Source organism: Gadus macrocephalus, chromosome 21 (genome assembly GCF_031168955.1).
Source record: "Gadus macrocephalus chromosome 21, ASM3116895v1".
Taxonomy (NCBI): Eukaryota; Metazoa; Chordata; class Actinopteri; order Gadiformes; family Gadidae; genus Gadus; species Gadus macrocephalus.
In genome coordinates, this window is record NC_082402.1 from 4,907,354 (window position 1) to 4,924,853 (window position 17,500).

Sequence of the window (17,500 nt, forward strand, 5' to 3'; positions counted from 1 at the left end):
CACACACACACACACACACACAGAGGGATACCCCCACACACCAAGACACACACACACAGACACACACACACACACGCACACACACACACACACACACACACACACACACACACCCTGCTAATATCTTGTGGATGTGCGCATGGCTTCCCACTCATAACTGACGTTTTCCCGCCTCGATTGAAACAAATGGATCCGGCGGGAGTCGTAGGGACCAGCGGAGAGCTCGGCTCACCGCCAACAGGGGAGCAGGGGAAGAAGAAGGGAGGGAGGAGGAGGAGGAAGGAGAAGGAGAAGGAGGAAGGGAAGGAGAAGAAGAAGGAGAATTGACTTAACACACGCAGGGCCCTTCAAAGGACGTCCCTGCAATTAGCGTGTCGTAAACGAGGGAGAAATGGACGTTTGGGGGGAGACACATCCACACACCCAGGGAAGAGAGAGAGGGAGAGAGAGACATGCACACCCACGCGCACAAACACACATTCACACATACACCCGCACGCAATGCAAATAGTTAGTGAATAGATAATATAAATACTTGATCAACACGTTCTATTCCCCAGTGATTCCTAATTAGCAGCAAGGACCGTGGGGCCGGTGAATTAAACAGACATCGCTCTGCGTGGAGGTCTGGAGAGATTTGTTGTTCCTTTAATGGGCAATTAATTAGAGATAAATGATGCTGCCTTCAGATGCATACAATCTTAAACACACGGGGCTACACACAGACACTGTGTAGTATCACTGAATGACTCATTGCAACCTGACCTGCATCTTTTCCTCCCTCTGGTGCAATCTTCTTTTAATACCCCCATCCTCCCCCCTCTCTCTCTCTCTCTCCCTCTCTCTCTCCATCTCTCTCTCCCTCTCGCTCACTCTCTCTTTATCGCTCTCTCGCCCTTTCTTTCCATCCTCTCTCTCTGTCCCTGCAGTGGTACGTTCCGCTCTGTTTATCTCTGGCTCAGGCCTTTACTATGTCTCCCCCTGACACTGTCTCTACTGTATCTCTGTGTCTGTTTCTCTTCTCTGTCTCTATTTCTCTCAAGGTCTACTTTGTCTCTGTGGCTCAACTTGGTCGCTACTCTGTCTCTATTTCTCTCTGTCTCTACTATACATCTCTTCGTCTATTTATCTCATTATCTTCTCTGTCTCTGTGTCTCTACTCTGTCTCTACTATTTATCTGTGTCTGTTTCTCTTCTCAGTTTCAGTTTCTATCTGTCTCTATTGCTCTCTGTCTCTTCTGTGTTTCTATTTCTCTCTGTCTCTACTCTATCTCAGTGTCTCAACTCTGTTTCTGTTTCTTACTCTGTCTATACAACTCCACTGAATATGTTTAAGCTATGTATTTGTTGATGTATTATTAAGTTTGTGGGTGTACATGTGTGTGTGTGTGTGTGTGTGTGTGTGTGTGTGTGTGTGTGTGTGTGTGTGTGTGTGTGTGTGTGTGTGTGTGTGTGTGTGTGTGTGTGTGTGTGTGTGTGTGTGTGTGTGTGCGCACATGTACATGTGTGTGTGTGTGTGTGTGTGTGTGTGTGTGTGTATATACGTGTGTGTTCGCTCAGTACATGACCACGTTGCTCTCGTCTCTTCATCGTTCTTCTTCTACAGAGCGACTCCATACCCCAGGAGGACTTCACACCAGATGTGTACAACATGTTCCTCAGCAACATCTGCCCCAGGCCAGAGCTTGACCACATCTTCTCTGAAGTGTAAGATCCCCCCCTCCCAAAGCCCCCTCCACACACACACACACACACACACACACACACACACACACACACACACACACACACACACACACACACACACACACACACACACACACACACACACACACACAGATGCATCCTCGTCTCATCCTGAACTGACAGAAGTTCTCTCAAGTTTCGCACTGAGAAGACAGCAGGGGTCAGAGAGGGAATAGGTTTTACCGTTATTAAAAATGTGACAGTGATTAATTACCCGGTATATCGAACATCAAACAACCCATCTGGTCCTCCCATCTGTTTTATTTAAAAAAGAAAATGTGAAAACGAAACAAAAAGTTTACTTGCGGGCTCCTTTCCCCTAACTTTTGGGGGGACTTTTTCAATGTCTGAGGGTTATATTCTTCAAAGTCCTGCTGATTGACAGTGTAAGCAAGCAGTCTACAGCCAATCAAAAATGATTAAATGATCACATGGTTCCCGTGTCCCTCCCTCCCTTTTCTTGACCTGGAGATATTTTACATTACATAAACATTCAATGCAAGAAAAAACGTAACATTAAAAAAGCAAGCAAGGTAGACTTATATGTAAAATAATATTTTATACTGTATATCTAACACAAAGGTATGATAAGGCAATACGGTAAGGAATGTCATATGCTTCCCAGTACTCACCTTTATAAAGACTTCTTAGATCTAATTAATGAGGTTAATGAGGATGAGTGTTGTGTGGTAGTGACAGCAAATGGCCCTGGGGCTTGGCACCTGAGTCTTGGCCCCTGAGTCTTGGCCCCTGAGTCTTGGCCCCTTGAGTCTTGGCCCCTTGAGTCTTGGTCCTTTGAGTCTTGGCCCCTGAGTCTTGGCCCCTGAGTCTTGGCCCCTGAGTCTTGGCCCCTGAGTCTTGGCCACCCTCTGATCTCACCCTGCCGAGGCCAGGAGGGGCCTGACCCGTCCCTTGGCTCCTGAGGGAACGGATCCGTTCCAGTGGCAGCCCGCCAGTCACGCTGCAGGGCCCAAAGGCACTAAGTCATGAATCTAGATCTTTAATCACAGAAGAGTACAGCAGCGTGGGGGCCAGCAAGATTCAGAGGAGATCATTTAGTGGAACAGGCAGAATCCTGGACAGAATCCTGTACAGTTCGCTCACATCCCTGCATCATCAGGACTACCTCTTACCTACCTTTCACCTTCTGTGCTGGAATTCCAATGTACTTGTATTTCATTTCAAATGAATCGTCTCCTCTCTCTCTCCTCTCTGCTTTCCTGTTCTCTCCTCTCCTTCTTTCATCCTTCCTCCCCTTCCTCCCCGCTCTCCCCTCCCCTTCTTCCTTCTGTCCTCTCGTTCTGCTACTCTCCTCTCCCTTTCCCCTCCTCTCTCCTTTCCTCTATCTTCTCCTCTCTCCCCCTCCTCTCCTCTTTCCTCCTCTCTCCTGTCTCCCCCTCCTCCCCTCCTCTCTCCTGTCTCCCCCTCCTCTCCTCTTTCCTCCTCTCTCCTGTCTCCCCCTCCTCCCCTCCTCTCTCCTGTCTCCCCCTCCTCTCCTCTTTCCTCCTCTCTCCTGTCTCCCCCTCCTCCCCTCCTCTCTCCTGTCTCCCCCTCCTCTCCTCTTTCCTCCTCTCTCCTGTCTCCCCCTCCTCCCCTCCTCTCTCCTGTCTCCTCCTCTCATCCCCCCCTCTTCTCTCTCCCCCCCTCTGCAGGGGGGCTCGGAGCCGTCCCTACCTCTCCATGGATCAGATGACGGAGTTCATCAACAGCAAGCAGCGGGACCCCCGTCTCAACGAGATCCTGTACCCCCCCCTGAAGGCGGAGCAGGTCCAGCAGCTCATGGACAAATACGAGCCCAACGTGGCCCTGGCCCAGAAAGGTCAGCGAGGTCCTGGCTGCGGGCCCCTGCAGGCGTGCACACACATACACACACATAGCGCATACACGTATGTACGCACGCACATACGCACACACACACAGAATGAGGTCTTCTGACGCATACGCATATGTTTAGGTTTTAAAGCGCACATAGCCGGAAGCAGGTGCCGACATGAGCATTCACACACACACACACATACACACACACACACACACACACACACACACACACACACACACACACACACACACACACACACACACACACACACACATATATACATACACACATACATAGACACACACAAACACACCGGACACACACACATTCCCTCACACATACACACAAACAGACCGAGGTTCAGCAACTGATGAACAAATATGAATCCAATGACTCACTGGCCCATAAAGGTCAGTGGCTCTGAACCCCAAGTATTACACACAGTCCGCACCACCACATGAACACGGTACCACCCACACTGACCTATACACACACACACACACACACACACACACACACACACACACACACACACACACACACACACACACACACACACACACACACACACACACACACACACACACACACACACACACACACTTTTAGGTTAATGTAAGCAAATCACAGAGGTAAACAAATGCCGGCATACTCATGCAAACAGACAGACACACACGCACACACACACACGCGCACACACACACACACACACACACACACACATGGCCAAATATATAAAACAGCGGGTATCTTTTTTTTCGTTTTCGCACCGCCCGCCCCAATCAGCCCCCCTTTAGAATTCTGAAGGGTTGTAACCATGGCAACAGCATTACAACACGGTGTCCAGAAAGTCTGTGTGGGGGGGGGGGGGCCCTAGCAGGGTGCCAGGGAACGGAATGTTATAAATCTCTTAAAATCATCACACAGACACACATACACATTCCACACACACACACACACAATCAGAATGTGTCACATACACCACTTCAAGCGTTGCCAAACTTTGGAGAACTCCTCTCTTTTCTTCTTCTGTTCCTTTTATTTGTCCTTTCATGTGCTTTCATGAGCCGGGTACTGATTGTAGTGTGGGTGTGTGTGTGTGTGTGTGTGTGTGTCTGTGTGTCTTTCTGCGTGTGTATGTGAGTGCGTACGTGCTTGTGTAGCACACTCGAGACAAAAGACTAGCTGTTTGTGCATTCTGTGGCAGAAAGTGGGGGAAAAAAGGGGGGACCCAAGGTATTTAATATCGGAGATAAAAGACGCACACTAAACAAACCAATTAGCCGAAGAGGGAACCCAATCAGTACCGCGGGCCTCCAGTCAGCCGGAACAAAGTAGAGAATTTGCAGGTGCACAGACCGCGATAATACTTTGCTTTGATGAATCCATGTGTTTTTAGCCTTGCCCCGGGGCTCTGTCTATATCGTTGTGTGTTGACTTTGGTGCATGCGCCTTGATATATACACATTAATAAATAATAGATGTGTGTAGATTAAAAGAGCATAGCAGTTTATGAAGCATAAATACTGTATCTGTTTCATTCAGAAGCCCGTCACCCTGACTGCACACGTCGTCAGTTTGTTTCCGCCCTGGTTGTTTTCAAGGTCAACACTCTTGAATCCCTAATAGGAATTTAAATCCCCACCCCCATGCAAACACACACACACACACACACACACACACACACACACACACACACACACACACACACACACACACACACACACACACACACACACACACACACACACACACACACACACACATAACATTACCCCCTCACCGCCCCCTTGTTAAAATCGGTAAGAACAACGACAACAGCAGAAACAGGTTCCCGTTCGGAGAAGGCAGAGTGCAGCGACTTCGCCCTGAGAGATGGTTCTGTCCTGGAGGAAGGCGTGGGTATGTGTTGGGCGTGATGGGTGGCAGAGAGCGGGGTCCTGTTCTTCAGGCCCCGCTCCGGAAGCCTGGTGTCAGCACTTGTCACTCGGCTTATGCTTACACTGGCACTGGACACCCCCCCCCCCCCCCAGAACCAGGACAGAGGCTAAATGTTCTGGACACCAGCCCGCTCCTCAACACCCACACACACACACACACAGGCAAGCAGGCTCACACGCACGTACGCACGCAAGCACGTACCACACACACACACACACACACACTGTGAAGAATACAGTACATTACGTTCTCTCTCTCTCTCTCTCTCTCTCTCTCTCTCTCTCTCTCTCTCTCTCTCTCTCTCTCTCTCTCTCTCTCTCTCTCTCTCTCTCTCTCTCTCTCTCTCTCTCTCTCTCCCGCCCTCTCTCGCCCTCTCTCTCTCTCCCTCCCTCTCGCCCTCTCCCTCTCCTTCTAACGCACACTCACGGTGCGGGGGGGGGGGGGGGGGGGGGCACCTCTGCAGGTGTGAACCACTGTGTGATGATCTGAGGCTTCTTGTTTTATTTTTTATTGCTCAGTCGATCAGATTTGAACGCCAGCAAACTTTTGGCAGACAGAATTGGACACGGCGTTGTTCGCAGATCCCCGCATCAGCAGAAGCAAAAAAGAAAAAAGTACTTTCAGAGATCCTGAGGAAGAAACAGGTTTCAAGCCGTATACATTCCTGCTGAAACCGGCCATGGCGGTGTTAGATTTAAAGCCTTTGCTGATCGACGCCGAGGCTGCGTCGCCGGGGAAGGGCGGTAAAAGAAAATCCCCCCCCCCACACCCCCTCGAAAAGACCTCCTCGCTTCGGAAACTCAGGCGTCTGCCATACGCCATCTGAGCAGGAGTGAATAATGTATGCATCGACCCCGATTCACGTTCTGCAGCGAACCGCAGGTCCCGGTTCCCAACGAGCGATCCACGGGGAGGACTGCCGTCCGCCTCCGTCACTCTGCTTCCCAAACGACTCGGAGACGAGCCGAGTGTGACTCCTCCGCGGGGCGGCGTGTGAATAATGAATCCACCTCCAGCGCTCGGGACACCTACGGCGGCCGTGCGGTGAAGCGACGAGCAGAGGGGTGAGTGGGCTCTTGTAAGCCCCTTTGGTTGTCTGGCCGCCCGCCCGACGACAGACTTGGCCCTGAGAAGTGTTCGTCTGCCCGGGAGGAAGTGCCGCCATCTGCTCTGAAGAGCATTCCAGAGATGCCCGGCCTTCTCGTTTGGATGCCCTTGTGCAGCCATCTTCTGCACACACACACACACACACACACACACACACACACACAAGCACCCATGCATAAACGTGCACAGGCACACACATGCACCGGCACGCACGCGCACACATGCACAGGCACACAATGCACAGGTACACACACGCACAGACACACACATACATGCACACACTCGCACACACACCTGCACAGGCACACACATGCACAGGCACGCACGCACACACACACAAATGCACAGGCACACACAGACACACAAACACATGCACACACACACACAAATGCACACACACATACACATGCATACAAACACACACACACACACACACGCACTCTCCTTTTGGAGGTAATTCATTATTATGTCCCCATTGTTGTTGTGAAATGGAGAGAAGCCTAGTGGTTTATGTGGTTGTGTATCAGACTGAATATATTGTCGCGGGATAGTGTGTTGCATTTGGTTATTAGTCATGTTTCTTGTTTATTATATCTCACTGGCGGGCGGTGACGTTTGATGCCGATGAGTGCCTATGTGAGATATGCTGGTCACAGGCCAACCTCCAGGCAGTATCTCATCATGGATTCACTCAGTGATCAAATCCCAGCGGCGCAACGGCTGTTATTAACTTTTGATAATGGAAGGAATTGGAGTAAAAAACGACAATTGTAATAATGTTATAACACAAATAATGTTTGTTCATAAACCATACAACGCTGTGAATTCACTTGAATAAAAATGTTGTCTCACAAAACGCATTGGCATGCGCGGCATTCACAGTTGATTTATATCAATATATGTTTATATGGACTGCTTGCCACTGTCATATTGATTTATTATTGCAATACTCCTTCAGTTTCTGCAGTGATGATTGCTTGCTTTTATAGGAAACGTAAACACAAAATGTGATACATTTGTTTGCCCATAGTTAGGTTGATGATTAACCGAAACGATTGTAGCAGTAAAGAGTGTAGTGTATCCATCAAAGTCTAGCGGTAAGCAGTGCAGCATAAGGAATATTGCGGTAAAGAGTGTTAACGTTCGGAGTGACGACAGTGTTAAGCAGAGATGCGGGAACATTTGCACTTGTAATTGGTATGGGTTATGACAGTCGCTAGAAATAACACATTTTCTGAAGCGGGTAAGACTCAGGGCCCTATTTTAACGGTCTGAAACGCAAGTGGGAAGCGCAAATCGCAAGTAGCTTTGTGGGCGGTTCTACGGCGCTAACGCTATTTTACAGGCGGATAAATGACACTTGCGCAGTGGCGCAAGTGTCAAAAGGGTTGGTCTGAAGCAGCCTAATTACCCGTAGGTGTGGTTTGGGCGTAACGTGCAATGAACCAATCAGAGCGTTTTCTCGCATCCCCTTTAAGAGCGATCGGCGCTTGTTCCATGGCGGATTGCTATTATGATGGCGGATTTGCCAGGCGCACGCCAAGAAAGGTTCAGAGGAGTGAGAAAATAATTTATTTTTCGACTAAATCTCCTTCAAATCTTTGCAACTTTTCATTTTTCGTTTTGTATTTTTTTTTTTCATTTACGCCTACGAACATTTGGACAAGTCGAATAAAAAATGTCTCAAGGACATTCCGATGTTTTGGGCTCACTTTCTCTGAATCACAAGGTTATGAATGCATGGTAATAATTGTACAATGTAGCTAAACAATAGAGCGGAGATGTCATTAGTTTGCGTACCTCAGTATATACGATGCAGCTCCTCTGACAGATGAGCTCTCCTCTCCCGTGCTGCTGCTGGGGCATTTGGACGTAATGGCATCGTGATGCTGATCATGCAGTTCAGCATCACGTCTCTTTAAGTCCTCTAATCTATCCTCATTAATGTCATCGACACATCCATGATTCATGGCAATGTTGTGTAAAACACAACATGCCACAAAGAATGCTGCGACTTTTTGAGGACCATACTGTAAAGTACCACCTGACCTATCCAAACACCTGAAGCGCATTTTCAGTATTCCGAATGTACGTTCAATTACACTGCGTGTTTGTGTGTGTTTCCTGTTGAATACAATTTCGCACACTTTTGCTGGCATAAGAAATGGGGTCATGAGCCATGTCTTCAACGGATAGCCGTTGTCCCCTAACAGCCACCCATCCAAGGGAGGATTCCCCTCGAATATGGCAGGAATGGTCGAGTTTGCCAACATGAAAGAGTCATGGCTTGAGCCAGGGTAATTAGCAAAGGCATGATTTATTCTACAATTAGCATCGGAAATGACTTGGATATTAATCGAATGAGTTCCCTTCCGGTTTATGTATATGAGTGCGTTTACTGATGGGGCACGTAGCTGCACATGGGTGCAGTCTATAGCACCAAGGACGCCAGGGAACCCATACTTGGTCCAAAACTCCTGCTTTGTTCTTTCCTGGCTGTCAGGTGTAACGGGGAATTTGATGTATTCCCCAGCATGTCGGACTAGACCTGACGTAACTGCACGTATAGCCGAACTTATTGCCGATTTGTGAAATGCGTCCAATAGAAGGGGATGCTGGAACGAGCCAGATGCATAGAAATGCAGTGCCGCTGTAACTATCACTGCAACGGGGAGGGCATAGGGACAGCGTGCATCAGCTTACGCCTGCATTCCTCCTCACTCAGGGAGAGATAGGTGTGTCTGGGCCGGTAGACCCTCTCCCCCCGGCGTCTGATCCTCGGTCCCAAGACGTAGTCCATTCCACTGTGCAATAGAACAATTATGAGCAACCTCAACTTAACTGGTAAGTTGCAGAGTAAGGTTTTAAATGGACTTACAGAAGGTGATTTCGCAGTCTTCAGAATTTATTTTGCAGTCTTCAGAATTGTGGTTCCGGATTCTTGACGGACAACCCACTTTGACAGGTGTCCTTATATAGCCTACATATGTCTCTTGCCACTATTGGTCAACCAGGTTAATTTGATCCGTCATTACGCCTGCTACAATTCGCGTGAATAATTTGGGTAAATGTGTACGCTAGATTTATGCCTATTTATTTTATCTTTTTAGACACCACAATGATTTTCCTTGTGTGGTAATATTTTATTTTCCTTGTAATTATGTATGGTTTGCAAAAATGGGAACTGCTGTCCGTGTAGATGAGAGAAGCAAAGTGTATGCGCGAGGTGCACAAGCAATCTGTATGCATCGCATGCGCATGTATGCATGCGCCCTTAAAATAGCATCTGAACAACCCGCCACTGACTTTAAACCAGGTATTTCCTGGTCTGTGGCGCAGTTGTATTCAGAAACGGCAAAATATCGTTTGCGCCAGAACACGCCTCCTCCTTTCGCCGAACCGCCCCTTGGGGCGCAAGATCATTCCCTAATTTACCGGCGAGTGGCGGTGGTGGGAAAAGAACGCTCTGCGCCAGTTGTAAACTAGCAACGACACATGCGCCAGTGACTAAGTCACTTGCGCCGGATGCAAGATAGGGCCCTAAACGTTTTAGCGGTTTAAGGGCTCTAAACGGTATGTAGCGGTTAGTGTTGTAGAATTTAAAGGCCTCTTGCGGTATGTGGGGTTTAGCGTTGTAGCAGTTAATTGGCTCTAGCAATATGTAGCGGTTAGTGTTGCAGCGGGAAAAGGGCTCGCTAGTACTTTAAAGGGCTAAACGCTGTAGCGGGAATCCGTCTCTCGAGCGTTTTGTAAGCACTAAGCGCTTTAGCCGCTAAGGGGCTCTAGCCTAGCAGTGTGACGCGGTAAGAGGTCTTGCCTGTCAACTGGGAGCTTCAATGTCACTGTAAGGAGCCAACGTTAATTAGACCAGCTGCTGTACGGAGGGCAGCATCGCATTAATTATCACGGACGCCACAGGGACCCTCTTCACCCTGCCAGCTAGTGCTACATGGCATACGTAGCTTAGCATAGTGTGTGTGTGTGTGTGTGTGTGTGTGTGTGTGTGTGTGTGTGTGTGTGTGTGTGTGTGTGTGTGTGTGTGTGTGTGTGTGTGTGTGTGTGTGTGTGTGTGTGTGTGTGTGTGTGCGTGTGTTATTAGTCTTTGGGAGTTTCGGGCTACAGGTTGGGCACTTGGTGGGGGGGAGGGTTGAGCAATTGTTTCTTTGAGCACGTACAACAAAAATAAATGTATCTTTTGCTGCACAAGGTGGTTATCAGTTGTGCGTCTGCAGATGTTTTCCGCATGCCTGCAGGTGTGTGTGTGTGTGTGTGTGTGTGTGTGTGTGTGTGTGTGTGTGTGTGTGTGTGTGTGTGTGTGTGTGTGTGTGTGTGTGCATGTGTGCATGTGTGTGTGAGTGTGAGTGTGTGTGTGTGTATATAAATGCATACGTGTGTGTTTGCCCATACTTGCCAACCATGAGCTCTCAAAACTAAGAACATTTTCTGAAACCACCACAGGAGGTTTTAATGTTTCACAGACCTCATGTCCTGAATTTAGAGTGTGGATCACAAAATAGGAAGCAGTCGGAAAATGATAACATTTTTAATTAAAGACATATATACATAGATCGATAGATAGATTCATACATACATACATACATACATACATACATACATACATACATACGTACATACGTACGTACATACGTACGTACGTACGTACGTACGTACGTACATACATACATACATAGATGGACGAGCTACATGCAATAGCTTTTATATCATTGGCTCAGTTTTTCCACACCTGAAAGAGTGGTGTCTGACAGATGGCCGATCCGAACATGAAGCTGTCCCATCACGTCGCCGTATGATTGGATTTGTAACCTAATCAAACTGTTAGCCCACAGACAGCCATCCCCGTCTGATCACGGCTCATGTTAAGATTGGGTATTATCTTTCGTATCAAATTATTACAGACAATCCACATCCACCAGCGACATAGATACAAGGCACAGATTACAAAAAGTGAATGCAAATATAGATATACTCCTCATTCGGGAGAGGACAGTGAAAACCGCAACGTTCCCAGGCGAATCGGTGGGGAAGGGATATATGTGTTGGATGGTTGGGAGAAGAGGGGATCACAATGAACTTTTTAGGGGACCAACTTTTTGGAGTACGTAAGCCTGAAGTGGACAGTGGGAGAGGACATGTTAGGCCTTCGTAAGCAGTTGAGCGGGCAAAAGAACAAGTTTCCATAAAAGATGGAGTGTGGCAGTGTGGGATAATTCCTTCCCTGGTTTCTAAAAGCTTCGTCCTGTATTTGTTATGCAGCCTACCATCCACCGTAGCAGTCCTTGTCGCTGAAAGCCTCTTCTTTTAGGATAAATGCGCCCTCCTTGGGGCTGTGTGGGGGAGATAAAGTTAATAAGCCAAAGTTGGAAAATGTAGTCATTGCAAAAGTGGAGAATTTTAATAACATTTGGTTCCACCAATTCACTGACTTTAAATGAGTGCATCCGTGTCAATAAAGCTTCTAGTTTTGCTTTCCATGAAATTGCTTTGTCTGTTTTAATGAAAAACGGTTCGGTTTGACAAGCAAGGACGTATTTCAGATTAGGAAGCCCTTCTGAAAGATAACATAGTTTCTCACATTTTATCGGATACTTAATCCCTTGTAACCTGATAGAAAGAGTTGAATAAAAATCGATCAAGTTATTAAGAGCCTTCATATCTCAAGCATTGTGAGAACGAACAAATTGTTAACAATTGTTTCAGTCAGATTCATGAAACATTCATACCCCTAATGCTGAAAAATTTCGATTTGGTATGTAAAAAGACCAGTATTAAAACTACAGTTAAGATGTGATATCATATCACAGATGTAACTTTCAGGTGCAACACGTTCAGGGCCTTCATTAATAAAAGATGGCGCTCATTAGATGAGGACTATTAGGAGTAAAGGGGGATCTATTTGAAAAGTTGAATGAGTAATGAGCAGCACACATTAATTAAACCTGGAGCTAATGAGATGGGTGATTGGTGGAGGGGGACACTTACCACATTAGAGGAAATTGATTGAGAAGATTTGATCCAATCTGATTGTACTATATTGCATTTCATATGATACATAAGATTGATTTAGAGTCAATTATATTCAATTGACCCTCAATCACAGGATGCATGTACGCATAGAGTGAGTGCATGTGTGTGTTTGTGTGTGTGTGTGTTAATCTGTGCATGTGTTTGTATGTGTGTTTGTGTGCGTGTGTGTGTGTGCATGTAACCCTATGATACATCGAATCCCAAAACGAAAAATCTGCAACAACCACAGATACAACGTCCGTTAACAACCCCTGTTCTACAGCCCCCTGAGTTCATGGCTTCAGGATGATCGCCTGTCGCTCGCGTTCCTGCTTACGGTTCGTGCTCCGGTCACATATCCATGCACTTCTCCGTCCGCTTGCAGGTCAGATCTCCATGGACGGCTTCGCCCGCTACCTGTGCTGTGAGGAGAACGGCATCATCCCCCCAGAGAAGCTGGACCAGAGCGAGGACATGGCCATGCCGCTGTCCAACTACTTCATCAACTCCTCGCACAACACCTACCTCACAGGTAAAACCTCACACAACACCTACCTCACAGGTAAAACCTCACACAACACCGACCTCACAGGTACGGCCCTCACACAACTACCTCACAGGTACGGCCCTCACACAACACCTCTCGGGTAGGTCCTCACACGACACCTCTCTCACAAGGTAGGTCCTCACACGACACCTACCTCACAGGTACGTCCTGGTTCTCACCTCACACAACACGCACAACGGGCAGGGCTTGGTCTTGTGTGACCCCACCTTGGAGCAGATCAGGTACCCTTCCCATCACACTGTGGGAGTGTGTTGTTGATGATGGCGGTGGATTGCTGGAGTCTGATTGGACTCTGAGGCTGGGTGAGGTCAGCCAGCTGGCGTTTTAGCGTGGACGTTTGATACACACACTAAACCAGAAAGGTTCTCCTTACTTATATCAAACAGTCATCGTTTAGCATCGGTATTAATATCGTCATGGCCTAGGACTAGACAAATTGAACGTCGAATTCAGGGCCAAACAATCATTGTGTATCATTTAACGTAGAACGTCGCGAAATTCCTTCTAGGTACCCGGTTGGACCTGCTCCTAGGGTACACAGCCTAATTGCGAATCACTGATGTAATAGTGGCTTCTGTGTTGGTCATCTCCCTCAGGTTGATTCCCTATTGTCTACATAGTCTACCCCGTAGGGAGCCTTAAGCAGGAGGCCTATTCCCTGTCTGCTCCTTAATCACCTGTCGTTATGCTAGGATGCTTTCGATAAAATCGTCTCCTAAATGTCAGAGCAAAAGGTACTAGACTAGAGGGCAATGAATCGCAGGATTTTTCTGAATAATCGCCTCCTCTCTCTCTCTGTCTCTCTCTCTCTCCCGCTTTCTCTCTCACGCTCTCTCTCCCTCTATCTCTTTCTCTCTCTCTCTCTCTCTCTCCCTCTTACTCTCTCTCACTCTCTATATCTCTCACTCTCTCACTCTCTCACTCTCTCTCTCTCTCCCTCTTTCTCTCTCACGCTCTCTCTCTCTCTCTCTCTCTCCCTCTTTCTCTCTCTCACTCTCTCACTCTCTCTCTCTCTCTCCCTCTTTCTCCCTCTCTCTCTCTCTCTCTCGCGCTCTCGCTCTCGCTCTCTCTCTCTCGCTCTCTCTCCTTCTCTTTCTTTTGCTCTCTCTCTGTCTCTCTGGCTCTCTATGTGTTTCTTTCTCTCTCTCTGATTAATTGTGTATTACTGGTTGCACACACATGCACACAGACACACACACACACACACAGAAACACACATTCTCCCCTATTCATTCAAAAAGATAATTAGAGTTGCACAAGTGAATACACACGCCATTATGCCTCGCAGGTCAGCCAATCAGCAGTTCTTGGTGTTCATAGCTGCGCCACACTATTGCTATGTAACCTCCCGAGAGGTTATCCAATCAGGTGCCACTCTTCAGTCAGTTGGGTCGTTAATATTCATGAGTTCAATTTTTTCTTGAATCTGTCACAGTGGATGGCTCTGCACAAGAATAAGAGAGAAAAAACTACGCAAGCTGACATTTTTGCTGGCAAAGACTATTACCATTAATCTATTTAAATCTATTCTGAACGGGAATTGAAGAAAATCAAATAGTTCCACTGCTTTGCACTGCTTTGGAAGCGAGACAATCGTTGGAGACGGAAGACACATATTTCTCTTCCTAGGTAAGCTTTGGAAAACGGAGCACACAAACAATAACAACGACGGAAAGAGATGGCTTTCTTTTCCCTGTTGTTTCTCGTCATGAATCGTTAGCCTCCTGACTGACATGGTAATATTATAATGGGAACAGAAAAGACAGGGCCAAGAGTGGCTCTCTCTTCGACCCCGCGTCGAATCCTGTCTATCTCTCCAAATGAAAGTAATACGATTAAAAAACAGAGTAACGATTCCTCCAGCGCTGCCACTCGTTGGACGAGGGCCAACGCTCCTCGTTCATTATGCTGTGTTCCTCTTCCTCATCGAGCAAATCCAGGTCATTGCATTTATTGAAGTCATATTTTAGGAAAGATCAAACTCGATTGGTTCGGATAAGGGGCTGGTCTTATGTTGAACAGAGGGGTGGTTTCCCTTTGAGACGAGGACGAACAGAGAGAGAGAGAGAGGGAGAGGGAGAGAGAGAGAGTCATGATGAGGGATTCTATAAAAGATAAATGATGCTCATTCATGATTCATTCATTTACTATCAGTCACTCTCTAAGAGTAAGGTGTGCTGTTCCTACTATCGGATCATCTCCTCGATAATGACGTGGCGGGGGTGGTGGTGTGTGTCGGTGAGGCCGTGTGTGGGGGTGTGTGGGGGTGTGTGATGGGGGTGTTACTACCCAAGGTGAGAACAGGGAACCTGTCGGGGCCCCATGCCACACAGCGACAGCAGAGTGCTAACGCGAAGGGGCTAATTGTTTTGCTAATAGTGTCACGGTGCTGAGATAGGCGTCTGCTTAATGAGCTTTTCCTAAAGCGAGGAGGAATCCTTTTGTTACCTCGTCTCGGCTTCTCCGGGGCAACAATGATCATTTCAAACTGTTAACCTTGTGTGTTTGTGTGTGTGTCTGTGTCCGTGTGTTTTTGTATGTCTTTGTGTGTGTGGGGGTGTTTGCTGTCACGGTTGCATGCACTTGTCTGCCTGTGTGTTGATATGGATGCTTGCTTCTGTGTATATGTGTTTGTGTGTGTGTGTGTGTGTGTGTGTGTGTGTGTGTGTGTGTGTGTGTGTGTGTGTGTGTGTGTGTGTGTGTGTGTGTGTGTGTGTGTGTGTGTGTGTGTGTGTGTGTGTGTGTGTGTGTGTGTGTGTGCGTGCGTGTGTGTGTGCCAACCCGATTGCATGCACTTGTATGTGTCTGTCTGTGCGTCTGTTTGTCTCTGTTTGTGTGCCTGTTGGTTTGCATCCATGTGTGTGTGTGTGTGTGTGTGTTTTTGTATGTGTGTACATGTGTTTATGCTTGTTTGTGTGTGTGTGTGTGTGTGCGTCTCTGTGTGTGTGTATGTGTGTACATTCGTATGTGTGTGTGTGTTTGTGTTTGTGTTGGTGTTTGTCCATGCGTGTGTGTGTGTGTATTTGTACATGTGTTTGTATATCTGTGTGGGTGTGCGTCCATGTGTGTGTGTGTGTGTGTGTGTGTGTGTGTGTGTGTGTTTTCTGTCACAGCTGGCCAGCTTGCGGGGAGCTCTTCGGTGGAGATGTACAAGCAGGTCCTGCTGTCGGGCTGCCGTTGCATCGAGTTGGACTGCTGGAAGGGACGCACCACAGAAGAAGAGCCTGTCATTACCCACGGCTTCACCATGACAACGGAGATCTCCTTCAAGGTTAGAGAGGGAGAGGGAGAGGGAGAGGGGGTGAGGGAGGTAGGGATGGGGAAAAAACCAAAAAATAAACAGAATGACAAAATGTATTTAGACAAATGACAGGGAAATAATAAGAATGAGTTAGAAGTGTGACGGGGGAAGCTTAATAAACTCGATTTGGACTGCGAGAGGGCAGATTTGCCGAAAGTTTTCTTTAGACAGTGGCGGAACAGACGCATCAAAAAGCAATGAGGACATAGCGAGGGAGGGCGTGAGGCTTAGATTACAGCCTGCGACCAGGAAGAGGGGAAGGGGGAATTAAACACAACTTTAGTGGCGCCGTCGTGGAACGGCACTCAGCAGAGATACCGCCTTTTAATTCTGCTGTATTAAATGTCCCCAGCATTAGGGAGGCTAAGTATGTTATATTAACTATTAAAAAGATTGGTCTGTCTGTGTGTGTGTGTTGGCGTGCATATGTGTGTGATAAGGGGTTTGATTGATGGAGCAAATGTACACTTAATGAGTGTAATAGGAGAAGCAGAATGAGGATGGGAGTAAAGTTGGAAGGAGAGGGAGGGACAGATGGAGAAACAGACAGAGAGACAGATACATAGACGGAAAGATGGATGGATAGCTTGACGGATAGGAAACAGACAGAGAGACAGCAGGAAAGGGAAAAATCAAGAACGAGACAGCAACAGACAGCGAGAGAGAGCGAAAAAGAGACAGATAGAGAGATACATTGAGAGAGAGAGAGAGAAAGCGACAGACAGCGAGAGAGAGAGAGGCAGATAGAAAGATACATTGGGAGACAGAGAGAACAACAGAACAACACTGAGAGAGAACGAGAGAACGAGAGAGAGAGAGAGAGAGAGAGAGAGAGAGAGAAAGAGAGACTCAGAGAGAGAGAGAGAGAGAAAGAGAGACGAATAGAGTGATACCTTGAAAGACAGAGAGAGAAACGGATACAGAGAACCAGATAGAGAATGAGAGACAGATAGAGAGAAACATTGAGAGACAGGGAGAGTAATGGATAGAGAAT

The 17,500-nt window shown here is 47.4% G+C and overlaps 1 protein-coding gene across 1 annotated transcript in view; it reads left to right on the top strand.

Annotated features, from left to right (window-relative positions):
• Window positions 1-17,500, top strand: part of LOC132450317 (1-phosphatidylinositol 4,5-bisphosphate phosphodiesterase beta-1-like) — a 58,599-nt gene that overhangs the window by 6,302 nt on the left and 34,797 nt on the right. Inside the window, 5 exon segments of the mRNA XM_060042397.1 lie at window positions 1,044-1,071; window positions 1,568-1,707; window positions 3,399-3,565; window positions 13,023-13,169; window positions 16,319-16,476. Coding sequence (XP_059898380.1) covers window positions 1,044-1,071; window positions 1,568-1,707; window positions 3,399-3,565; window positions 13,023-13,169; window positions 16,319-16,476 — 640 coding nt within the window.